The 26,336-nt window shown below is 30.0% G+C and overlaps 3 protein-coding genes across 8 annotated transcripts; 2 read left to right on the forward strand and 1 right to left on the reverse strand.

The window, feature by feature from the left end:
• Positions 1 to 35: 35 nt before the first annotated feature.
• LOC130450348 (dual specificity mitogen-activated protein kinase kinase 3) lies at positions 36 to 6,681 on the forward strand. The gene is made up of 5 exons (XM_056788694.1): positions 36 to 230; positions 349 to 424; positions 936 to 1,321; positions 2,302 to 2,498; positions 2,793 to 6,681. The coding sequence occupies exons 2-5, from the start codon at positions 363 to 365 to the stop codon at positions 3,144 to 3,146; spliced, it is 999 nt and encodes a 332-aa protein (XP_056644672.1). The 5' UTR covers positions 36 to 230; positions 349 to 362; the 3' UTR covers positions 3,147 to 6,681.
• Positions 6,674 to 25,861, reverse strand: LOC130450345 (transmembrane protein 94). 6 transcript variants are annotated; one of them, XM_056788687.1, is made up of 21 exons: positions 25,727 to 25,783; positions 19,921 to 20,236; positions 19,440 to 19,861; positions 18,917 to 19,379; positions 18,453 to 18,657; positions 17,657 to 17,760; positions 16,949 to 17,168; positions 16,553 to 16,726; positions 15,453 to 15,736; positions 15,096 to 15,259; positions 13,052 to 13,176; positions 12,754 to 12,902; positions 11,901 to 12,029; positions 10,000 to 10,264; positions 9,727 to 9,935; positions 8,811 to 9,013; positions 8,541 to 8,752; positions 8,229 to 8,481; positions 8,053 to 8,146; positions 7,526 to 7,690; positions 6,674 to 7,019 (listed from the first exon to the last, which is right to left on the reverse strand). In XM_056788687.1, exons 2-21 carry the CDS (start codon positions 20,028 to 20,030, stop codon positions 6,947 to 6,949), a joined length of 4,023 nt encoding a protein of 1,340 aa, XP_056644665.1. In that variant the 5' UTR covers positions 20,031 to 20,236; positions 25,727 to 25,783; the 3' UTR covers positions 6,674 to 6,946. The 6 variants fall into 6 exon arrangements, with proteins under 6 accessions (XP_056644665.1, XP_056644667.1, XP_056644666.1 ...); XM_056788688.1 differs by having other exon boundaries at positions 6,675 to 7,019; positions 10,000 to 10,261; positions 25,727 to 25,784; XM_056788689.1 differs by lacking the exon at positions 11,901 to 12,029 and having other exon boundaries at positions 25,727 to 25,861.
• LOC130450347 (ephrin type-A receptor 4a-like) lies at positions 20,363 to 25,279 on the forward strand. Its single transcript, XM_056788693.1, has 8 exons — positions 20,363 to 20,510; positions 21,340 to 21,659; positions 21,760 to 21,848; positions 22,982 to 23,053; positions 23,442 to 23,680; positions 23,740 to 23,940; positions 24,671 to 24,855; positions 24,983 to 25,279. The coding sequence occupies exons 1-8, from the start codon at positions 20,481 to 20,483 to the stop codon at positions 25,128 to 25,130; spliced, it is 1,284 nt and encodes a 427-aa protein (XP_056644671.1). The 5' UTR covers positions 20,363 to 20,480; the 3' UTR covers positions 25,131 to 25,279.
• Positions 25,862 to 26,336: the final 475 nt, after the last annotated feature.

Raw genomic sequence — 26,336 nt, forward strand, 5'->3', positions numbered from 1 at the left:
TCTTAAAAATCGTTTATGTTTAGGGAAATTCAGCTATTGAAGGTGAGACACTGATTTGAAATGAGTTTTTGTCAAGCGACAGTGTAGTGTCAAAAAAAGTTTTCTTTTTTTTTATTAAAAATCTTTTCGTATATGGTTGCGTTTGTTATCAGAAATTTATTGATTAAATACAATTAAATCATTTCGAAGTGAGAAAAAAATAACATTTACTGCTGATTAACAGCTCAATCGTAAGTTAATAACATCTTAATTGTGCTAATTAAAAATAAAAAAGAATCTTTTAAATTTATTTGAATTATTGAACTGGAATTCACTCACGTGGGATTAAAATATTTGTAATATTTCCAGTACCGACGGTAATTATGTCTGCAAGAAAGAAGAAACCTGGTCTTAGACTTCAAGTTTCGGATGATGTTCCTAAAGTGTAAGTTTTTCGTTAAATAATTATAATGAAATCGTGAACTTTAAAAAGAATAAATTTTTATACATAATACTTGTTTCGATACATTTAACGTGCCCGTATATGGCGTTTTGAAATTTTAAAGTTTTTAAATTTATTTTGAAGGTCAAGGAAAAGACATTCAAAAATAAAAATTGCAAGTAAAACTTGCAAGTCTTTTACATACAATCAATTAAAGCTATAGTTTTTTGTTTTTATCTGAAATATGGATGTTTTAACAATTGTTTATTTGTCAGTTTCAAATTTGTATTAAAACATATTTCTTGATTTTACATCTCTTTTGATAGAAAATTTGTTTACAATAACAAGTAGAATTGATGAAGACTGAAATAAGTCGAAACGTCAATTTTACTTGTCTTTTAAAACTAATTTTCAATCAAAAGTGACCTAAAATCAAGACGAGTCGTCAAGAAAAACGTATAAAAAGGTCAAATAAGTAAAAAGAAATTGATTTGAACACTTCTATTATGTTTAGAGTTCCACCAGCAAATTTAGATACCAGAACAACGATTACTATAGGTGATAGAACGTTTGATGTAGAGGCAGATGACCTAGAAAAAATTGGAGACCTTGGTAGGGGTGCTTATGGTGTTGTTGAAAAAATGAAACACATTCCAAGTGGGACTATTATGGCTGTAAAGAGAATCACAGCAACTGTTAACACTCAAGAACAAAAGAGATTGCTTATGGATCTCGACATATCAATGAGAAGTAGTGATTGCCCTTATACTGTACAGTTTTATGGTGCCCTTTTCAGGGAAGGAGATGTCTGGATATGCATGGAAGTAATGGATACGAGCTTGGATAAGTTTTATGCAAAAGTTTATAAGAATGGGAGAAAAATACCAGAAGATGTTTTAGGTAATTTATACGCAATCCATAATTTGATGTATAGATTATTGAAACTCATTAACAAGGATGCTGCTCTTACAGGATTTTATTGTTTCGGTGGAGGTTGATCATATAAAATCTTCCATTAAAAAAATACTAGTTATATTTGTCAAAGTCCTAAAGAAAATGTAGCATCGAAATATCTTAATTCTCATGTGCTTTTTTTAATTCTTTTCTTCACAATTTTGCTTTGATTTCCACTCTTTAGGTAAAATGGCGGATATATCATGGATATTTCTGTACATATTGGATTCTTTGTCACTAATAATATAGTGCAATTGATGTTTTACTACACCTCATTATACCAATTCATATTTTTCTACAATAATATCTATTGTTTATTCATCTTTGAGGTGTATTGTGCCCCCTCATCCAAGACTATTCACAGCTCGCGCTATATTTCCAGGTCATTTAGAGCTCTTGTATTTGAGCTTGCTCCTACACATTTTCCATACAGAGTATTTTGTGTTGGCTCGTAATGATGAAATCTTCTGTGACTAGATAATCAGAAGTTTCTTTCTCTTCTCCACAAAATTTACAATGATCAATCAAATGAGGGACTAAGTGACAGCTTGTATAACTTGCACTTGGTTCCGTGCATGTCTCCATGATAAATTGGTTGAATTGGTCTCTATCTGTCGCTACTCGGAATAGTTGTTTTCCTTCCAGTCTTTTATCAAATCTTGTGGCTTTTTACTTTCATCTTGTAATACTTGATCCGTCCAAGGTTTTCTTTAATAACATAGTTATTTGCCTTTTTTTTGCTTTTAACTTTCCATTTACAAACTGAATTGGAATTTCTATATTGATATTCGTACTGGACACACTATTTGTAGTAAACAGAGTGTTCGGTTTAGAACTATAACAAATGCATGTAGAAATAATAATCTGACTTGGATTATATTTAATTTGAATCTACATTATTGTCAATATAATTATTTGAATTACAGGAAATGTTGCTCTTGCAGTAGTTAGTGCCTTACATTATCTATATTCTCAATTAAGAGTAATCCATAGAGATGTTAAGCCTTCCAATATCTTAATAAACAGAAAAGGTGAGATTAAAATGTGTGATTTTGGTATCAGTGGATATTTAGTGGATTCCGTGGCAAAAACTATTGATGCCGGTTGTAAACCATATATGGCGGTAAGTTCAATTTTCAATTAAACCAATAATCTTATAGTACGATCTTTAAAAAGGCAGCTGTCGAATGTTGAATCAAAAGTTGTGCTTTTTTCTAGTTTTTTTCTTTCTTCAAATATAAAAAAAGAATTACATTTAAAAAACTGAAAGTATGTTTAATTAAAATATTGATGTAGAATCGTGGATGATCCTCAATGATCATGACTCCTAAAGAGATGATTAAACCAGAAACCATTTTACATGAGCATTAAAGAGCCTCATCTGATAAAATTTGTAAATTTAATGTATCGATTTCAGCCTGAAAGAATCGATCCACAAGGTAATCCTTCACAATACGATATCAGGTCGGATGTATGGAGTTTGGGCATATCTCTAATAGAACTAGCTACAGGAGACTTCCCTTACCCGAAATGGGGTACACCTTTTGAACAACTTAAACAAGTAGTTGCTGATGATCCTCCTAGGTTACCTTCTGGGCAATTTTCTACAGAATTCGAAGATTTCACAACTAAATGTTTACAAAAAAAATATACGGATAGGCCTAATTATAGTCAATTATTAGAGCACGAATTTTTAGTGAAACACAAAGACATTAATACTGATATATCCCCTTATGTTTCTGAAATACTCGATATATCAGATAACCCCTGAGATTCGTGTACTATTTCTTAGTTCAGCAATTTTAATTTTTGCATTTTTAAAATGAAAGAGAGATCAATTTTAATTTCGCCAAGCCGACTGATAACTTTTTAATTGTTCTAAATGTAATTTGATTTAGATGGTTTTTATTTCGAAATTTTAGGTTATCAAGTTTTAATAGTTTTGTTTTTATGAAAGGTATACAATAAATAGGAATAGTTTCCTTAAGATAAAATCTTTTTTCCATGGTATTGGACTTCTCTAATTACAATTTTCTGGTTTTTAAAATGTAGCTTGGATCTTAGGAAATATTATTTAAAATTGAAATTGGAATGTTTTGTTTTTTATTCAAAAAATAAACAAAACGTTTTTTGTTCAATAAATATTTGTTTTATTAATATGACTTTTTGGTTAAACTTTTTGTACCATAAAAATGAAAAATGTAATAAATTGTTTTTTGTTATTTTCCTCATAATTTTTTCTCTAATGAGGTCTTTATAAGACACTTTTTTACTATTTTAAAATTAATTTTTCTTATAAGAAAGTCCAAGTACCATTCGAGTTATTTTTATTTTTTCCCTAATCAGTTACATAATTGTTAATAGAGTTAATTTTATTTAAAGGTCAATATCTTACTGAAACTATTTCCTTATTCAAATTGGTTACTATTGAAAGTAATTGCGAAGTAAATAATATATTTATTTTTGTAAGATGTTATTAATAACAATTAATATCAAAGTAATTAAATCTGCAAATTTTTATAAAGTACAAATTCGAGTAAAAGATACAACACACATAAACGTAAAAATCATTTCATTATTTTGGCTGATAAAAACATATTTTCATTGTGTTACGGCAAAATATAGTAGAAAAAGAATGTTATGGGGTACATAACATTGTTTGAAGAGTAGTTTTGGCTTTAAAGAACTATTCCTTTGTTGTACCAAGTCTTTTACTGAATTGGGCAAAACATTCTCAGAGTAGATGAAGGCATAATCTGCAGTAGTTGTTCTCTGCCATGCCTATCAAGGTATTCGATGGAGTCAGTAGACCAACCACCAATTTATTGTCGTTCCTGGACATATCAGACTTAGCTGATAGAATATTTTCTCTATATCTGATTCTTTAGCTTTACATTCAGTTCCTTGTTGATGCGATATCTCATAAAATCACAGTAGAGCTCTGGTCCACAATATGTAGCCATTGTCTACTTTTTTATTGCATCGAAGTGATATTAGGGCTACCGTGTTTCTGTTAGCTAGTGTTTTATAGTTAGAGACACTCACGTAAGCTTGGACGTGCACTCAATAACTTTTAGCGCCTTCAAGGCTATTGGAGAATGCCTAATCCAATCCTTGAACATCCTATATACCAGCGAAGTGTATTTCGAGCTTACTTATGATGTAATCGAAAAATTTTTCACTTGAATTTGTCCAGACTGAGTCAATTAAAATGATTGTGTACCGTTATTTTTATGTGAGTCATATTTTGAAGAATATCTAGCAAAGTATAATTTAGAAATAAAGGAATTTATTCTATTTCTTTTTTTTTTTTAAATTTCGTTTATATAAAAATAACTAGCGAAAAACCAATCATCTATATTGTAATCATACAAATTGTAGTACATATTATATAACGAGATGTAATTGAGCAATTGTAGTCTTCGTGTTAGTACAAATGTGAACAAATTAGAAATTGTATTTGCATAAAATTGTTAAATATCCATGTCCATTATCATTTAGGATATACCCCTGACTGCCACAGTGTTTTTGTATGTTTTAAATAGCACCCATTTAAAGTTATAAGAATGTCTAAAACTAAAACAAATCAAATTTTTTCTAGGTTATAAATCTAAAAATGTATTGAAAACTGATAAAAATAATGATGATTTCAATTGTATCTATTAGAATGGATTGAAAATTCAAAATTACCCATTTCTGTGTCTTGACATAACATTTAGAGCTATTAATTCACTTTATTTATCCGTTGATAGTGTCTTAATTAATTTAAACAGTAGTTCAAATGTCACTCGATTAAATTGTTTTATATATATTGTCATTATTGATTATCCCAGGGTAATGAATTTTCAATTCATTCTAGTCAATTAGACAGTTGTATAAGGTATTGTAAAAAAAAACTAAAAAAGTAGTTCAAATGTCATATTTTATAACATTGGTAACTTTGATCGCAATTCATATACAAAATCGTCGATTGATTTGAAAAGTAGTTCAAATGTCACTCGATCCGCATATTCTATAAAATAATTAATATATTCCATTGCTATTGATTTTTTCTAGGCGATGAATTTTCAATACATTTTAGTGAATCTGAGAGTTTACTTTTAAAAATATGTTGTTTAACGTATTTAAAACTTATACATGTAATATTTATTTCAATAATTTGATTGGATTAGAATAAATTGAAAATTCAAAACTACTTATCGATTATCTGTTTAGAAATGACATTTGTAGAAGTCATTGAGTAACCAACTGAAAAAGTAGTTCAAATGTTACTCGGTCTGCATATTTTAATGAATTATTTTTATTTTTCATTGGTACTGATTTTCCTAGGGTGATGAATTTTCAATAAGTTCTAGTTACTTTTAAAAATTTGTTAATGAAATGGGTGATCTGTGTTTTAACAGGTTACTTGTTTCGTATAACTCTCTGTACATCACTGAATGTTATTAACATGTTTTATAATTGTACGAATCGGGATTTTCTGATTTTCATGGAGTTAAATTGTTACATTTTCACGAACTTTGTTCATTGATGATGTATAGATAAATGTATGTACCTGAAATGAGTTTTTAATTTGTACTGTTTTTCTTTATTGGGTATTATTTTAAACAGGATCATTTTTATTGTGGTATTACGTTAATTTGTGACATCACAACATTTATTTTATTTTCTTCTATTATATTTCATAAAATTTTGATTTTACGGTTTAGATAGTGACGCTATGAACACATTGAAAAAAGAAATTTTAGTATTTAGTCTTTTTTTTCAAATTTCTCGCCATTTTGTTTTGAGTGCTTGTCGTCAAACTTTTCTGCTATCGGTGTTTTGAGTTTTAGTTTTGTCTAAATTTAGTTAAATCCCTCTATTTTTGTTTTTACCGCTTTTTTGGTAGCAGAAATTGTTTGTGATGAATATAAGTCCGAATATTACACATATAAATACCTAAAATGCCATAGTTGTTGCTGGTACAATTTGTTGCATAAACATCGAACTAGGTATTGAAGATTAAATCTAATTAAATTTTTGATTGTGGTTGAAATGGACATTTTATATAATTATATAGTTAATATATAAATTGAAATTTATTGAAAATTGCATCATGACAAAGTAAAATTATATTTTGTTGTTTTAAAAACGTTGAAATTGTATTGTCTTAATCGTAGCATCACTTTCTAAAATAGATTTTCTAATAATTTATTTTATTTGAAGTTGTACTCACTTTGTATGTAATTTTTAGTGAAATAGTTTTTAATTTCAGTTATAAGAAAAGTGTGATACTTATAAAAATAAAAAACCAACAAGACATATATACATTTATTTGTTTTAAACAATCCAGTCTTACAATATGGCATACATGTGTGACTACAAGTACCGATTTCAAAATCGGTTCGTTTTCAAGCCACTCGGGTAGTGAACACAATAAAATTTGTTTTTATTATGACTTACAACAATTGTTAATAAACACAAGACACTTAATTTAAAAATATTTACAAAATTAATTGAAAAACTTTTTTTTTTTTTCAATTTGCTTTTCCCAAATATTAATTGTTAATCATATCTGTATATATTAATCTAAAATGGGGAGTTCATTCCCAATTTTGTTCCAAAATCTAACCGTGCTCTTTTCAAAAACCGTTCTTTCACCCTAAAAACAAAAATAAAAAATTTATATATCGTAATAAACATCAAAAAATTCAAAAAGTAGTTCAAATGTCACATATTTAAAAAAATATATTTATCTATAACATAAGTTTCAATGCAATTCAAAGAGTAGTTCAAATGTCACTCGATCATCAAACACCATTTTCTTGAACTGGACACTACTTTTTGGCCCTATCAATATCAAGGTTATTTAGGAATTTTTGGAGTTACTTCCAGATTGCTGTCTTCTTTTGAAACTCAGCAGCATTTTCCTACACTATAGTAAAACTCTGAGACAATAACAAGCGTTGAAGCTCCTTTCCTGGCAAGTTAATTGGTCTCATTTCCTTTTTCTTTCTATAGCTCTACTTCGATACTACATTGAACGAGTGATTCAGAAGCTCAGTGCTTTAATGGTTGCTCTATCTATCGATTTGTCACATGCTATGTCTCTTTGGATGTAAATTTTGAGGCAGTAGCTAGTTACATTAAAATTTTTTAAATACTTACATAATTTCTTGCCTTTTAACGAGCTCGTTAACGACAAATACAACCAATGGTGAGACGCCAGCAAATATAATGACCCATAAAGGGATTGAAAACTCCGTGTTGACATCCTGGGTTTCTGTGATATTAACGAAGGTCAAAATTGTGTAGATGGATTGTGATGTTATCCTAAAAAGTGACAGTATGAAAAAATCGACTTTTTTGTGACAAAATTTTCAATAAAAAAAAAGTAAATAATGATACTTATCCAAAAAATTATTAGAAAGCTGAATACCATTTAAAGTTGATAGCGTTTAAGGTATGTTTGCAAAAACATAAATAACAGATGTTTTAAATTGTTGCCGAGTTGTAATTTTTTTCCAGTTATTGTGGAAATAGAAAATAAGAGCCGAAATTTCGAAATTTTCTTTTTAAATAACCGATTGTATAACGCAGTAATTAAAATTTCTTTTTGGTTATTTCAAATATGTTCGGTAGCTGCAAACTTAACTTAAAAGCACTTTAAATAATAATTTTGAAAAACCACTCACAAAATGAAGATGGCAATCAACCAATAAATATTTGAATGCGGCGATTTTTGAAAAACCAAATGATCACGATGGATAAATCCAATGGAAATAGCAACTATAATCAAAAATGGAATTATATAAAAATTAAATTGTTGGCAATATGAGAAATTGTTTTGCGATTAAAAAAATTTACTCACCGAAATGTAACAAAATAATAAAACTAATTATGAGTCTAGCTACCAGTAGGGTCCATTCGTTTTCATCCCATCCACCCATAGATGCGGATTCTGTCAATATAACAGGATTATAAAAAAAGGCACATGTACAATTCGAAAGTACCGCGCAAATCTGTTCGCAGTGATTCGTCAAAATACCAATATAAGATGTTAATACCACAATAAAACTAACCAAATATTTGCTACCATAACACCATAAGATGAATACAGCCACCTAAAAATTTTAACGTAATGGTACCAAAAAATATTTTCAATTTTGAGGATAAAACTTACATTCCAGTTGGTGAGATTTTGGTTTTTCCCTTGAGGCTTCTTCATCACGTCAGGATCAATGGGTCTGGCCATTAAGGACACGCTCAACAGAGGTACTACTAAACACGAAAACCACAGAACTTGTCCGGTGGTTAGAAGACCTGGTAGCATCAATACTGTTGATAATACTTGTAGTAAACTCAAAGCTATGCAACAGCACAACCAAAATTGACCTAAAATTTCGAAAAAAAAAAATATAATTGAATTTTAATTAATTATAGATTTGTATACCAGAGTTCCAAATCGAAGTAACGAAATTTCTAGATTCCATTACTAGTCTATAAACTGGAAGAGGAGCATCTCGCTGGATTGCCAAAGAACATGGTATTGAATTTAATTGACCAGATAAGTCGATTGGGCCGATGCAATTTTCCGGAGTTTTGTAAGCTTTTATTTTTTGGCACACCTGAGGGTACAGTGGCATCACTGAAATACTAAAACAAAGCCTTCATAAACTGTCTTTTTCAAATATAAAGTCATTAGAAAAATGGATTTCAGTACAAGTAAATATTTTAATGTGTATGGGTGGTCACATAAGTACTGAGCCTGACCTAGAGATATAATAAAGCAAATGTCAAGTTTGAAGAGGCCACCTCGTTTAGTACTTGTTTGGTTGCATTCCATAGTGGTAAATTGTGAAAATGGAAAAAATTGGTCATCGATACTTGATACAAAACAACTTTTGAAAATTCAGTAACAGAATTACCAAGATGGTCATCACACTGGTTGACCAAGCAGACTTTTCCCACCGTTTTATAGCCACGAGTCCATTATTTTACACTTGAGACTAAAGAACAATGAAAAAGTTGATTGTTAAGAGAAATTGGGCTCCAAAGGAGACCAAGATCGTTTTACTAACAGGCAAGGTTATGGTGTGGAATAATTTTCATCAATTAACAAGAAAAATGAGAAAATATCAATAGAGAGTATTATGAGAATGTTTGAGCAAAGATATCAAACAAAATTACTCGCCGTTGGCTAAGAAGAAATGCCACTTTCATCATCCACCCCAAATATGTCCAAAACTAAAGCTAAATTGATACCTTATTCACCCTAATCGCCAAACTTAGCTCTTTTGGATTATTTTCTGTCCTCAAACTTGAGTTTAGGACCATGATGGTATGGTATGATCTTCCCATATATTTACCTTGCGTCAGCTTGCATAAACACACCGGCATTATCACAATTTTCCGCCGATCCCATAATGCAGACAACCTCATTGTAATCTTGCATAATTTGTAACATTTCCCTTGTGACGTCTGGCGTACAATCAGTGAACAAAGATACCAATAAAGGTACGTTATCAATTAATTCAATGTGCGGCCTTATTTTGTCGATTCCTCTAGGTAATTTCGCCTAAAACCAAAATAATATCAATTCTCAGAAATAATAATCGCTCGATTAATATGTCATTACTCACTCTATTACTCATATCAAAATTAATGGGGGCACTATGTTCCGTACTTTCCGTAAGATTACTCAAAGATTGCCACTCGTGAGCGGTGTTATCGGCTTGTAAAAGCAAACTTTCCTGGCTGGTTTCTTCAGTTTCTTCTTGTTGTTCTGAACGTTTTCTTTCTATGTTGAACTTTTCCACTTCTTTTTCAAATTTGACGGTGGAATGTTCCAGATTTATGGCGCTCGGTGCGGAGAAACTCATCGTCCTCGACGATTCTAGGTTACTACTACACATAAAATATTCGAATCAACTTTAATAATAAAAGAAATATAGTAAAAAATGATTTATCTACAATATTCGCATATTTACAAGGTGTATCATATCATCTACCGATTAATGTATTGATCTTGATTGTAAGGTAACGTTACATTGTAAATTATTAGAAGTTATTATAATGAAATAACTAAATTATGTTCTGGAAAATCACTATCAGGTACTAAACTAGGATTAACTATAACAAATAGGGAAATAAGTGTATCAGATTCCACAAAGATCCTTTTTAATGGTAGAATATGTCTTCGGACAATGTTTTTATACGTTATATGTCTACAGAAACTGTCTTTTTCAAAAATATGTTGTCATTTGTTTTCAAAAACTGTTTTTTACAAAAAGGTACCGTCTTATGTGATGGAAAAGTGTCTATATACCGTCATGTCTTTGGAAACTATTTTTTTTTGAAAAAAAGAAAACGTTATAGGTCTTTAGAAATGATCTAGATACCGTCATATGTCAATATAAACCGTCTTTTTCAAAAATATGTCATTTGAAACTGTTTTTCTTGAAAATAAAACTGTCACGTATCTTTATAAACTGTCTTTCACAAAAATTTACCGTCATATGTCTTGTATAACAATCTTGTATCTTTGAAAACTGTCTATATACCGTCATATATCCTAGAAAATTGTTTAGATACCGTCATTTGTCTACAGAAACTGTCTTTTTCAAAAATATACTGTCATATGTTTTCAAAAACTGTTTTTTACAAAAATGTACCGTCTTATGTGATGGAAAACCGTCATGTATCTTTGGAGACTGTCAATATACCGTCATATATCTTGGGAAACTTTTTTTTGCAAAAACAAACAGTCATGTGTCCTTAGAAGTTGTCTAAGTACCGTCTATAGAAACTGTCTTTTCAAAAATATACTGTCATATGTCATTTGAAACTGTTTTTCTTGAAAATACAACTTTTATATGTTGGAAACTGTCTAAATACCGTCATATGTGTATAGAAATTGTCTGTATACCGCCATGTCTTTGAAAATTGTTTGTTCTGGAAAAACATTTGTCTATAGAAACTGTCTTGTCCAGAAATATAGTGTCATATGTCATTTGAGAGTGTTTTTCTTGAAAACAAAACTGTTATATGTCTTTGGAAACCTTTTAATAAAAAAAAAATCGTCATATACCTTTAGAAACTGTCTATATACCGTCATGTCTTTGGAAACTGTCTTTTTCAAAAATATACTGTCATATGTCAGTTGAAACTGCTTTTCTTGGAAATAAAAACTGTCTTTGGAAAGTTTGGAAGTTCCATGGGTGAATAATTGAATCAGCGGGAGCTCATGCATGCAATAATCACACAAAAGTAATTGGAGATACAAAAAATTTAATGTTCAATGTAAGGAATTGAAAAAAAGATTGTAATACTACTAGTAATAACATGCATATATCAATAAATTAAAAATTAGCAAATTATAAATTGCAATTAGTTTGTATCAAATAATCGCAGCGATTTTTTTCCACAACAAATAAGTTAAATTGGTGGTTGGATTCGGTTTCATCAATATTTTCAAACTGAATTTAAATTCTACATGCTATTTTTCAAAAGTGTGCAATCTAAGTTGGGATGAAGAGAATACCTATTAATCAAGAACGGTTTGTCATCGATACGAGGTGAATTCTGATTCCTTTTGACACTTTGTATCATACATCTATGCCTTTGCTGTGGAGGACTAAAACTAGCCTCTGCTTGTCCGCCGTTTTCTCCTCTGTTGGAACCCAGATAAAATTGCACACAATAAACATATAAAAACATACAGTAAAACATTTTTGGGGTATTAGAAGAAATAGTAACAAATAAAATCAAATTACAAGGTGTACCATCTTCAGTTAGTCCCTGAAGACAAGGCTCGAAGGACCAGACTTGGTTCACTATGAATATCACCATAAATTTCCGTTTCTATTTCTTCTAATTTTTGCAAGAATGTACGAAAGGCTTACAAGAGAGATGTATAATCAAAATTTCTTTTAGAATTGGGTAAGAAAGTGCATGCGAAGATTATGTTAATGATTTCAGTTTTATCAGTTATTGACAAATGTATTAGTTCTATCCAACAGGAGGATACATTTAATTATAACACTATAATGAGATTATTCTTCTTTCCCCTGAAATTTAGTCTTCGTCTGTATGACTACGAAGCCATTGAATACTCTGGAATAGTTCTAAAGACCTTCCAAGTATATTCTATGGTATCAGATTGGCTATGAAAGCAATAGACGATATGAGACAGAATAAATTGACAGAAGTTGAATTTGCAATTTAGTAATTAATTAATATTCAATATTCAACATTTAAAATTCATGTTTGGAGCTAGAAGAATGCATTTTATACCTAATTTGTAGGTGTTATAAGATATATTTTGTGTACGGAAAACAGAAAAAACTGAAACAAATTAATAACAAAGAAGTAAATAAGTGAATCTTTGAAATCACCTATTTCTTTCGCTTAATAAAGATATGTGGCAATTCCAACCACTCTCTAGTCCCATTTTTTCACTAAAAACCCTCGAACGCAGTTCATTTTCTTTGCTGAAATGAACGAATCTTATGCAAGCTCGTTCGAGCTGTTCGATCAAATGTACCTGCAATAAAATAAGTATATTAATAAAAAATAAGCTACTGTTATACAAAATCATAATAAAAGCAATTTGGATTCACCATATTGACCTCCATAGTTCCGTATATAATGGAAGAAAAACACAAAATTCATGGAATTATAATCAGTACATACCATATCAATTAAAACTTGATATTGCATGGTAACCATGCCTATAAAAATTTGATTACACTGTATTTGGAAACAACTTTCTGCATCGGTGACTGTATCAGCATGACACTCATTATATAACAGGGAATCTGTAATGGAAAATATATCTTAACGAAAATATAATTTTATTTTATTATAAGGTTATCATGAAGCAACTTTAACGGTTTGGAATCATTTTTTTATTGGAACTATAAAAAGAAATCTAGTTAATTTTGCTTCAACAACCAACGAAAGGTTCCCAGAAGATTAGTGGCAACACAGAGTTAAAAAAAGTTAATTTTAGTTAGTCGTAGCCATGATTTGACATAAAACAAGGCAACTTTATCGATTTAGAGTCATATTTATTGGAACTATAGAAAGAAATCTAGTTACTTTTGCTTCAACAACCAACGAAAGGTTCCCAGAAGATTAGTGGCAACACAGAGTTAAAAAAAGTTAATTTTAGTTAGTCGTAGCCATGATTTGACATAAAACAAGGCAACTTTATCGATTTAGAGTCATATTTATTGGAACTATAGAAAGAAATCTAGTTACTTTTGCTTCAACAACCAACGAAAGGTTCCCAGAAGATTAGTGGCAACACAGAGTTAAAAAAAGTTAATTTTAGTCAGTGGTAGCCATGATTTGACATAAAACAAGGCAACTTTATCGATTTAGAGTTATATCTTATTAGAACTATAGAAAGAAATCTAGTTAATTTTGCTTCAACAACCAACGAAAGGTTCCCAGAAGATTAGTGGCAACACAGAGTTAAAAAAAGTTAATTTTAGTCAGTGGTAGCCATGATTTGACATAAAACAAGGCAACTTTATCGATTTAGAGTTATATCTTATTGGAACTATAGAAAGAAATCTAGTTAATTTTGCTTCAACAACCAACGAAAGGTTCCCAGAAGATTAGTGGCAACACAGAGTTAAAAAAAGTTAATTTTAGTCAGTGGTAGCCATGATTTGACATAAAACAAGGCAACTTTATCGATTTAGAGTTATATCTTATTAGAACTATAGAAAGAAATCTAGTTAATTTTGCTTCAACAACCAACGAAAGGTTCCCAGAAGATTAGTGGCAACACAGAGTTAAAAAAAGTTAATTTTAGTCAGTGGTAGCCATGATTTGACATAAAACAAGGCAACTTTATCGATTTAGAGTTATATCTTATTGGAACTATAGAAAGAAATCTAGTTAATTTTGCTTCAACAACCAACGAAAGGTTCCCAGAAGATTAGTGGCAACACAGAGTTAAAAAAAGTTAATTTTAGTCAGTGGTAGCCATGATTTGACATAAAACAAGGCAACTTTATCGATTTAGAGTTATATCTTATTGGAACTATAGAAAGAAATCTAGTTACTTTTGCTTCAACAACCAACGAAAAGTTCCCAGAAGATTAGTGGCAACACAGAGTTAAAAAAAGTTAATTTTAGTTAGTGGTAGCCATGATTTGACATAAAACAAGGCAACTTTATCGATTTAGAGTTATATTTATTGGAACTATAGAAAGAAATCTAGTTAATTTTGCTTCAACAACCAACGAAAAGTTCCCAGAAGATTAGTGGCAACACAGAGTTAAAAAAAGTTAATTTTAGTTAGTCGTAGCCATGATTTGACATAAAACAAGGCAACTTTATCGATTTAGAGTCATATTTATTGGAACTATAGAAAGAAATCTAGTTACTTTTGCTTCAACAACCAACGAAAGGTTCCCAGAAGATTAGTGGCAACACAGAGTTAAAAAAAGTTAATTTTAGTCAGTGGTAGCCATGATTTGACATAAAACAAGGCAACTTTATCGATTTAGAGTTATATTTATTGGAACTATAGAAAGAAATCTAGTAACTTCCAGCATAACAACCAATAAAAAGTTTCGGGAGGGTTGGTGGTTACACACAAATGAAAATAATCAGTTTTAGTTACTGGTAAGCACAATGCACGTGCCCTAATGTCAAATATCACTTAGTATTCATTTTATACAATATTTTGACCTCGTAAATCAGCCTTAAATAAATTTACCTGCACTATAATACTGTGTTGATTTTATCTTCGGTTCTAAAACACTTTTTACATCCCAATGCACTGGAGTCGGACTTCTTTGACTTAAATATAAATGTCTCGAGTCGCTGGGTAGTTCTAAATAAACTTCACTCAATTTCGAGTGGATAGTTTTGATCAAAGGTCTGAAAATAAATTATCGATTAATAAATTTGATATACACAATTAATTCCTCAAGAAATGTTAAGCTACAATCTGTTTTTTTCTATGGAAAATATTGTTATTTCAATTCAATTTCCAATGGTAATATGTAAATAAAATGAAATTGGAATGGGAATCATCTTCGTAATTATTGTATACGAATAAAAAACGCCATACCTATAAGCAAACGCAGTACAATACGCAGTAAGACTGCTCCTTTGATAAAAATCTTGTATTCTTTTTCTATCAGTATTTGATAATGGTACCAGATCATGACCGTCCCAATAGTCGACGCAAGAATCTAAAACGATATCAGCAGTTCCTTCGGAAAGCAACTGCATGTTACCCGTTGATAATTCTTGAACGATTACTGCAAACATATGAGGAAATGGGAATTTTAACTTCGTTGATAACTGCAGAGATCTCGCGTATTTGTTATCTCTCCTCATCATTTCGGTTTGCTGAAACAATTTAATTTTTAGTCCGATATCTAACAAAAGGCAAGAAGATTTCAAATATTTTATATATTTATAAACATACAGATCCCGTATCACATCAAGACTGGGAGGATGGGGAACGTTGGCAAAGAGCTGACCAATTTGGAGGTGAATTGTTGAGGAGGCTCGAGCATAAGGAACGTTAGTATCAAGTTAACGAAGACTTAAAAACAGTGAATGTAAGAGGATGGGGAAAGTTGGAGGGAAATTGTGGCTTAAGCGCCAGCTTGTAAGATAAGATAAACATAAAGTTTAGTTTCATTAAAGATTTAGTAATTCCAGATGAGTTAGTGATGATTTAACAAGTTTTTTGGTTAAAATTTTGTACAATAAGTTCCTTGTGACCTTTTCAAAGCTATTGTGGTACTCCAAATCTTAATTACATTCTCTAACTCATCGATTTTATGAAATATATCAACTTCGAGAGGTTTTTACCTAGCTCAGTCATTTATTGACTTATAAGATTACTATTACTGCCAAGGATTACAACAGGACATACTTGAAACTATTGTTACTAAATATAAATTATTTGAAGTATTAAAAGGACCAATTAACCAGAATTTCACAAAAAAAATAAAGATATTATAGAAAAGAAACAATAATGATATAAACTGGCTTAACTACTTCTTCTTTCAATAATAAAATGAAAAATAAACAGATATTTATATAAGTTTTTTTGGCTGTATGTCCTTAGGCAAAAGGCCAATAGAAAAGAAGAAATAAGTTTTTTAATACAACAGGTTAATAATTTTTTTATTTTAATTGGTTTTATTCACATACCAAATGTCTAAATATCGAAAGTTGTTCTTCTAGATTGAAAATCTTTTGTGCTTCATCTATGAATCCAATTTCCTTGGCTAATTCGCAAAGACATCTTCTATTAGTCACCGGTACTAGATTTTCGTTGTACATGGCCTCACATGTAATGTGTGAACAGAATGAATTATAATTTTCCTAAAAAAAATTGGAATTGTATCAGAATCTGTGGATTTTCTAACTAAATATTAATTTCACTTCACTCTGGGTTTCGGAAGTTTCGAAATGTGTATTCAGTAACAAATTCTTGTTTCTGGAACAGAATTTTTGAAAAATCTTCAACTAACAATGATTGGTGGATAGAAAATTAGAATTAGTGGATTTGTACATTAATTTATAATAATAATTTTGATTAGTTACCTTGGTATTGATATTGCAAGTATTCAGTAATATTGCTAATCCCAGCGGTTTCAGATTAGACATAAATTTATTCCATTCTTTATCATCGAAATGTAATTTGAAAGGATCGTTGTGATGGTGAGTTAGATCTAGCACTTCGGTCACTGCACTGGGACTTTCTGGTTGAAAATTTGGGAAAACAGAATCTATATCACTGGATAAATCGTTCACGTTATCTAAGCTGAAATAAACATACAAAAAAATATAGAAGTTACTACTGAAAAATACCTGAGTATTAAAATTATCAGAACAATGATTCGAGAAAAAATAAATTGATAAAATAAGACCAACTATAAAACAGGAAATTGATGATGTACTAAAAAAAGGAATTTAGGAAGATTTTATAAAGTATAAAGGAGTTAATGGTACAGATACATATACAGATAGAAAAAAAATTATTTGATGACAACAAATAGAATCAGACTAAAGAAAATAAAAACTAAAAAAACTGGGAACCTCTAATAGAGTGAAGATAAGATGCTAGAAAGGTAGGAACACATCAGGATCTATAAAAAGGTGAAAAACAAGGACCAATCTGTTTACAGGAAAACAGCTCTAATTTTACTCGACTAAATTCCACTTATATCCAAAAATATTACCAATAACATATTAGCTTTTTTGATTGATATACAAAAATTTTTAATTCATTTTAACGAATAAAGTACGTACCTGGAAGCGCGTGAATCGTGATTTTGATTATGTAAAAAAAATATTTTTTCGGCAGTGGGATTTGGCCATGAAAGAACTCCCTTTTTGTCAATACATCCTAACGCCTAAAATAGAGAAATATTTATTAAATACCTATATTTAAAAAAGAGAATAATTCTTTATAAACACTATCTGGATACCACAGAAATCAATTTCTCGAAGCCACAAAGACTGGCTTGTATATGTACAACGGGGGCCATGAGAATAAGCCCAAAGCCTGCAATAGAAGTGATTCTAAATATCCCAATTATTACTGGAAATTGTGTAAGGAGAAAACCTCACTAAAACTATAGAAGGAGTCACAAGAGACAAACCAAAACCTTTATCCACATTTTCTCGAATTAAGAGTACTACCCCAGGGGCATAGTGCCACAACAATAGAAATAGGACACAATCTATTCTTTTGATCGCACTGTATATGATACCCTGAATCACATACATACATACATACCCCGTCCAAAATGTATATTGAGTAGTTTTGGAAAGAGATTTCGAGATCAATAAAGGTCGTAGAGCTATCGAATGGTACCTAATTAATAAGAATTAAAAAAAAACCTTCACAAGGTTTCTAAAACCACCCTATATTCATATGGGAGATGATACATCAAAAGAAGAAAGGTTAAATCACCCTTTTAAAGGGTTGTATCTGTTTTGTTAATCAGAAAGAAGTATACATGAGGAAGTAATCAAACTTTTGGACATACTGTACATTACTACATACATAATTCAGATAAAGGTTTTTTTATGTTAAACTTACAGTGACAGAACCGAGAACGTGAAGAATATTAGTGGATCTTGTAAGAATTTCCGGTTTCCCTCTGAGTATTTTCAAAAAATTTAATAGTATTTCTTTTCGACTAATATTAAGACTTTCGTCATCTATAGGTGAACTATCTGCATCTTCTTCTAAATGCCTAATCTTCGAATCACATTGGGTACAGGCGTCAAAAATGGTTTTGATTCTACAAAAGTCACAATACACAGATGTGTATAAACTTTTTATATATTAATATAACAACGGAATCATGCTCAAATTATCAATAAAATTTAAGAATCTAATATTTATCAATATCAAGGCATCTTCACTGGAAGTTATTGTGGTTTTTAAATATAAGTGAACACATTGTATATTGGTTGTATAAATGAATGTTGGATTTTAAAGGAAAGTTTCTTGGTTAATCTAATGAAATGCAACAAAAAATTACTGTTTAGAAATCTTACCTCGCACTTCCAATATAATTTGCCAAATTCCAAAACAATGGAAATATCATGGGAAGTAATGGTAAAATAACATTACACGGTACAATGAATAAGGTATTTGATACTAAATATCGTCCAAAGTACTTGTGGAAATAGAAATATCTAAATAAATTGATAACAATCACTAAAACAAAAGTAAAAGGTAAAATCATTTGTTCTACAATCTTTATAGTAACTAAATGCCTTTGTTGGTTTAGTTGAGATACCGGCCTATCCAAAGCTTGTTCAAGGAATATTTTCAAGTTGTTTAAATAGGGAGTTTCCAGAAGGCGATACTTTTTAGGTTCGAGAGGTTTTCTATATTTGGGAGTGCTGAAAACTTCATTTGCATTTTGTAGGGTTGGCGCATATACTTCTTTAGCATGTAGCAGAGGAAACTCAGATTGTTTTTCTAGAGCTTCACAGTAACCTGGACTTATTTGACCTTAAAATTCATTTCACCTCAATGTAGTATTAATTTACCTCGATTTTTACTAATAAATACCTGGTCTAATAAGTACTATATCTCCTTTAACTAATAACGCCCAGGGTAAGTTGACGATTTCTCCATCTCGATAAGTCCATTGTAAAGTGATACAAGGTGAAAAAGGAGTGTATAAATCAGGATAATTTGCCTGCGTCCATTTGATTTGTTTCTTTTCCTTTATTAAGTTATCTAATACTGCTTGAATTTTATGTGGTATTTCTTGGTGTCTCAATTTATTGTCATATATTTCCAAAAAAACGTTTATTAATAATAATATTAATACAGGTATAGCTTCATATCCTCCCAAATTATCTCCTTCTAATAGATATCCAATAACAAGGGATGCAGCTGTCCACAGTCCAAATATTATAGACACTACATTTACAGTTGTACGTTGACTTTTGTAATGCAAAGCGTCTTTTAACCAGGATTTAGATTTTCTACAAAATATACTTGTATATTGCAAAAGTTCTCGAATATTTCAAGGATATCAATTCACCTGCATTTTTGTGAGATTTTATATTGAGAAAGTACATTGGAAATTTCTTCATATAGTTTATTAATTGCCTCTTCAGTTCTTAATCCGGTGTCATCATTTTGAATTTCCATTTTTAAATAGAAATATAATTATTTTCCCATTATAAAATTAGAGCAGATAACCTAAGCAGATCATAACACGTTAGGCAACCAACATTACATTTTGACCTTTACACAGCTGTTCTTCTTTTTTAGTAACAAATGAACTTTTCAAGATATATTACTTATATGGATGTATATCGGAGAAGGCCTGAATTTTTCCCAACTTTTGTGGAAACCTACGAAAATATAGCTTCAAAAAATAATAATTGAAGTTTAATATTTTTATTTTATCCAATTATGATTGTTTTTTCTTATTACTGCTATATAAAATACTAACCAATCATATCATTTTTTTTCCTACCAATGAAAAAGAAGAATTGAAATGCTAACTGTTAAATTTTATGGGAACTACGCTTTCATATATTTAAGTAGTACTTATTCTTTGTTTTTGGTTATTTCATTCGGTTTACAGTAAGAAGAATGGGTCGTAGAAGAAATCGAAGATTTTTGGTGAGATATTTTATTTTGATAATTTGTAGTTAATATTACACATAGATATACAACATGAGTAAGCATAATTGGAAGACATAATATATATTCGGTTTTGTATTTAAATTACTGATAAGTATATATTAACAGATATACAAATTCATAACCTACGTTTTCAGCAAATTTTTCAACTATGAATTTCAACAAGTAAACTATATATTCTGTATACACATAGATAGATGTAAAATTCACTGTTTGGGAATCATAACGTTGAAATGGATGGAAAAACAGACCAAACTAAGAAAGCTCACAATATTACGAAACACAATAGAGACGCATTAACAAAATATAAAATACTAATCAGTAATTTTTGTCTTCTACACTTTCTTCGAAAAAACTGTAAAGCAAATATGTTGGGTTTTGATCCACTACCTGTAGTAGGTTGGAATTTGTATTATCTCAACATTTACTGAAGCTTCATCTACATCTGTCCCTTTTTTACTTTTGTATTCTGAATAATTTGCATAGATAAATTAAATTCATTTCCAACGAGGTGCCACACGACTCCCTTTCTTATTTAAAATTTTCGGGGTGCTTATAATTCATAGTGGGTGCTGGAGGAAACTAATATTTTCATTCTGTAAATTGTCAATTTAAGAATAAAAATACCTTACATTTGGACCCCGCATTATATATGCCCTAATTACAAGTTAGTTTGTTTTGAAAATTGGGTGGGAATTCTCGGTTTCCATTTATTTTTAGACAAGAATGTTTCGTATTAACTGAACTGAAAATATGAGACTGCCACAATGAAATTTGTAAATTATTACTGATTTTCTTGGTTTTTCAGAAAAAAACTAAAAGCTCAATACCGACTAACCAAATTGAATCAAATATGTCTTTGGAGGATTCTTCATCAAAATCACAAGTATCATTAGATACTCAAGATGATATGTGTGCGCTTGAACAATCAGCAGCTGATACGTCTAAAAAAATTAACACTTCACCTTCAAATAACACTGCAATGTTGCTAAGTAACAATAATGACGCAAGTAAAGAAGATTGTTGGGATATTTTGGAAAAATTGATTTCCATTATTAAGTGTGATTCTGGAGAAAACATGATCATTTCAATTCTTCAAAAAATTCTTGATGCGAAATTTGAGGAAAGGTAAGCAGTAAATTTTTCCATATCTGTTCTCTGTTGATCAAAAATTCCCATAAGATAAAAGTAAGTTTGTTCTTATCATTTAATTTAATGATTCATTTAGGAACATATCGGGATTGATATTAGACGTTCTAAATATATTTGATGAGGATTGTTCAGCTAAAATCTCTTACCTTGAAGAACAATTTAAAGGTAAGATAATTTTATTCAATATTCATTTGATTAATGAGATTATACAGTCGGGTCAAAATAAAAAAAGGGGTGAAAAATTTGATATTTATACAGCAATAAAATAATTTTTAGCGCATACCAAATTGTCACCTGTATTTATTTATATTTGTCTGCAAAATCCCATTTTTATAATTGATATCTGAAAAACAAAATACTCTACAATTATTATCTTTAGTTGATAAGGTTTTTAATCATTTTTGTTTCAAATATCTGCTTATTTTCCTGCTGCTTGATAATTCAAAAGAGTTTTTTAGTCTCAAATGACTAAACAAAATTGTTTTGTGCTCAAAAAGAGTTTATACCATCAATTTAATGTCCTCTGAGAGATATTTATAGTAGCTACATACATGAAACTCCTTTGGACAAGCGCATATTTATGCTGAGGCATAGCTAACGAATTCTTTATGTCTAACACTGTCACATATATCAAAAATATAGATGAGAACTGAAAGTGAGTCAATGATTGAACCCTGTGGCGCATCAAATACTATTTCGCTAGCTAATTATAAATATTGCATCTTTGCACAAAGATCATGATCCAGTACACTAAAAGTCTTTGAGTAATTTGCTCTTATTTGGTTATTTAACATTGCGGTTGCTGTGTTATGGCCCCTACGGAATCCTGACTGATGCGCGGGAAGCAAATTCTTTTCCCATAAAAAAGTCCAATTAAAAAGTTTTGTTATAAACTGTAGAGTTGTCATTCTTTTGTTTACATCTTGTTATTAAGGAATTTTAAGAGAATTATGATGAAAATTCTTATATACATTTGTGTTTGAAAGAAGAGGGTGATATGATTTATTTTTAGCCACCCCAAATTGTTTTACTATGTTTATACAACCTATTACAAGATCTAGGTCTTACCTTTGCTCAGAAAGTTTGGAAAAAATTACAAAGTTCAGATATATACTCAAAAGAATGAAAAAATGCAAGAAATACATGACACAAAGTAAATTAGAAAACATAACCTCGAAATACTAAATGTTTTCATTCGTTAGTTCATTCTGCATGGATCTAACCCCATAAAGGAATTTTTATTCAAGGAAACTGACACTTTTCATTTGTTGCATGTTTGAATAATTTTTTTATTTTAGATTTCCTACTACCAAACGAATTTTTAAATATTGTTACCAGCAAAGAAAATGTAAAATATCTTTCACATATAGGTAAGAATCATTAGATACTCGATGACAATTTATACTTTGAATCAATCACTTGTTTATTTTTTTCATAGTTATTGAGATATAATTGCATACAAAATCAAATTATGGTGGAAAATATTTTTTACAACTGGAAAGTTTTTCTTATTTATTTATACTTTTTCTATCAGTGGGGTGAATGTATAAGCACTGCCTTCTACTTATTCAATTTATTTAAACATTTACACTACACTTAACTAATTTATACAATAATTAATTATTCACTAATACACTATTTATAATAAGCATATCGAACTCGCCGCGAATTCGCAAAATTTTAGAATTCCATTATAACCGGACAGGACCGGCTTCACGGCGTATGTCTTGGATGTAAAACTACATTTGTTAATTTTAGCTAGTGGTGGATTTGGATATATATTTAAGGGAAAACTTCACCAGAAAAATGAAATAGTTTTGGATGTGGTCATTAAGACGCCGAAATCGCCAATAAACAAAGATCTTTTAAAAAAAGAAGCGATTGTCATGGCGACATTACATCACAATAATATCGTTGGAATTTTGGCATTTGTGGAACGGCCAATAACTATTGTTATGGAACATTTTGATAACGGAGATTTGAAGAATTTTTTAGCAGTAAGATACAAAACTTTTTAGGGATTAATTGAATTGAATTTTTTTTTTTTATTTTTTAGAATAACTCAGTCACCCAATCACAACTTTATAATATGATGATAGATATTTTAAAAGGGATGGAATATCTTTCTGAAAAACTGTACATTCACAGGGATTTAGCTACAAGGAACATTTTCGTTAATGCCCAACTTGAATGTAAGATTGGAGATTTAGGCATATCTTGTAAAATAAACGAACCCAATGGTTCTTATAGGGAGGTGGTAAGTTATAATAATACAATAAAAAATGATTATATTATATAGTTATAAGTCTTTAAAAAATATTTCAAAATCCAATTTATACCATAAAATTATTTGGACACCCCAAAATAAGTCCTATTAAATCCGGTGGGTGATGGCTGCAAGATCCAGCTCGTTTGAATGCCCTCCATTTTTGATTTTGTATTATAATTGTTCCAATACGTCAGGAAAGTCGTTCAGTTTGGGCTCACATTCAAAGAAAAAAAAAACACAAACCTCAAACTTCCCCTGCAGGGGGAATATAGTATATATAAGGGCCATCTAGTCACAAAACAAATAGATTTAGTTGGAATTTCTGGAAACGTTGACGATATTCATACTGAATACACTGTTTACACCAACACTCACGATTGAACACTCTGTTTACACTACCACTACACCAATAACACTGTTAATTTGTTAATGCAAACATTGTTCACATGAAAATTAGAAGTAATGGAAAATTTTAATGATTTTTTTTAAATAAGAATTTCAACTGTTTACCACCACTATACCAACACTAACAGTCATACTGTGAAGCGCATTTCAATAACCAAGTTATCATCTTCAGAGTGTTTATCTTCAATCTCTGAAGATGATAATTTAGTTATCGAAACGCGCGTCAGACGCGTGTATTCAGTAAAACAAAATTGAATTTCTTTGTCTACTTATATCAAATACAATGTAGGATTAAGAGATATTAAATTTTTAGGGAAGACATCTTGACATGTACAGTAATGCACCAGAATCGGTACATTTTAATGTGTTTTCTATAAAATCGGATGTTTGGGCGGTCGGAGTATTAATATGGGAAATGATGTATTTAAAAGACCATTGTATGAAATTTAAGAAGTATTATCTCTATCGTATTTTGGATGTGTTTATGTATACATACCAGTAAGTGGATTTTATTACTAACATATTCATTATGTAAACTTTCCTCATTTTCTTTTACTTTTTATGAAAAACATATGATACGACTAAAAATGTTTTTACTGAATGCTTAAGAAGTTTTTGTTTCTAGTCTACCATTCACTCCATGTTGTCCGGATAAATTATTGCATTATATTAATAATCACATTCTAAATATGGACCCTGATGCACGACCAACTTTTACTGATATAAAAAATTTTATATCAATTAACTTCATCAATAGGGAAGAATCATCTTAAGTTTTCTAAAAAATGGTGTTTTTTTTTCAACAATTTTGCTATATTAAGTTTCGTATTATGTTGTTTACACCTTTCTTGTTTTATTGATTATAATAAGGGATATTACTTTTTTTTAATGTTTTTTTAAACTCAATAAAGACTTCTTGAAATACATGCTTTTTATTTACATGTATTTAACAAATATATTTTCAGCATAAGCTATTTCTATTTGAAACTCGTTATTTGCAAAAACTATCGCCAATTAAATGTATCTCTATCAAAATTTGTAGAGTTTGATCACATTCATCCTAAATTGAATAAAAACCAAAAGTATAAAAAGAAACAAGTACAAGTTGGACACGAACATTCCCTTTGAAAAATAACAGAATTTATGAATCTTCCATCCTCCAAATTAACAGATTTGAACATATAGGAAATATTTCTAACATATATAATGTTGGTCAATAACTGGAAGGTCTTACAAATGAGGCAATTTTAGAAACCGACCCTAAAAACATGCTAGAAACTCCTTTTATGTCTCTGATTTCAAATTAATAATAATAGCAACAAAATTACCTAAGAGCAAATAGTGTTCGTATGTAGTGGTAAAAACTTACATCATATACTATGTAAATAGTATGGGAAATTCGTTATAATTTTAGTCTATTTGAGCAATTTCTCAAAAATCTGTTTACATTGTATATTTTTATTCGATTAATAATGACTGGTTGACATTTTCCCAAAAGCTTCATAGATTGTCAAAGGCACAGAACATAACTTAAGTTTGGTATGTTCTGTGGTCACAGGTACTAATGTTTCTCTACCATAGATAAATGTACCAATTTCAAAAAGTTAGGCCTCATACAGTTATTTACAGGAAAAGAGAAGTGGCAAAGCATTTATTAATATTAATATCGATTTTCAATTAAAAAGTTTTTCAAAAATAATAAGAAAATAAAAATATTACTGATAATGATGATCATTTCTAATTCTTCTACAGTTCTTTTTAATTCCATGTAAAAGAATCGAAAACCATTTTCGATTCTTTCGAATTCATTAAAAACAGTCAACATAGAATCGTGCATAATCGTGATAGATCGTTTAGACAGTGCATTGTTTTGCCGCTTGTCGTTGTTGACCAAAATGGAAGTCCATATATATGGTATTAGAAAGATCTTGATAGAAAACTTCTTCGACAATTGACTTACTTTGTAAAAAAGGGGGATT

The sequence above is a fragment of the Diorhabda sublineata genome, chromosome 11 (assembly GCF_026230105.1).
Source record: "Diorhabda sublineata isolate icDioSubl1.1 chromosome 11, icDioSubl1.1, whole genome shotgun sequence".
Classification (NCBI taxonomy): domain Eukaryota; kingdom Metazoa; phylum Arthropoda; class Insecta; order Coleoptera; family Chrysomelidae; genus Diorhabda; species Diorhabda sublineata.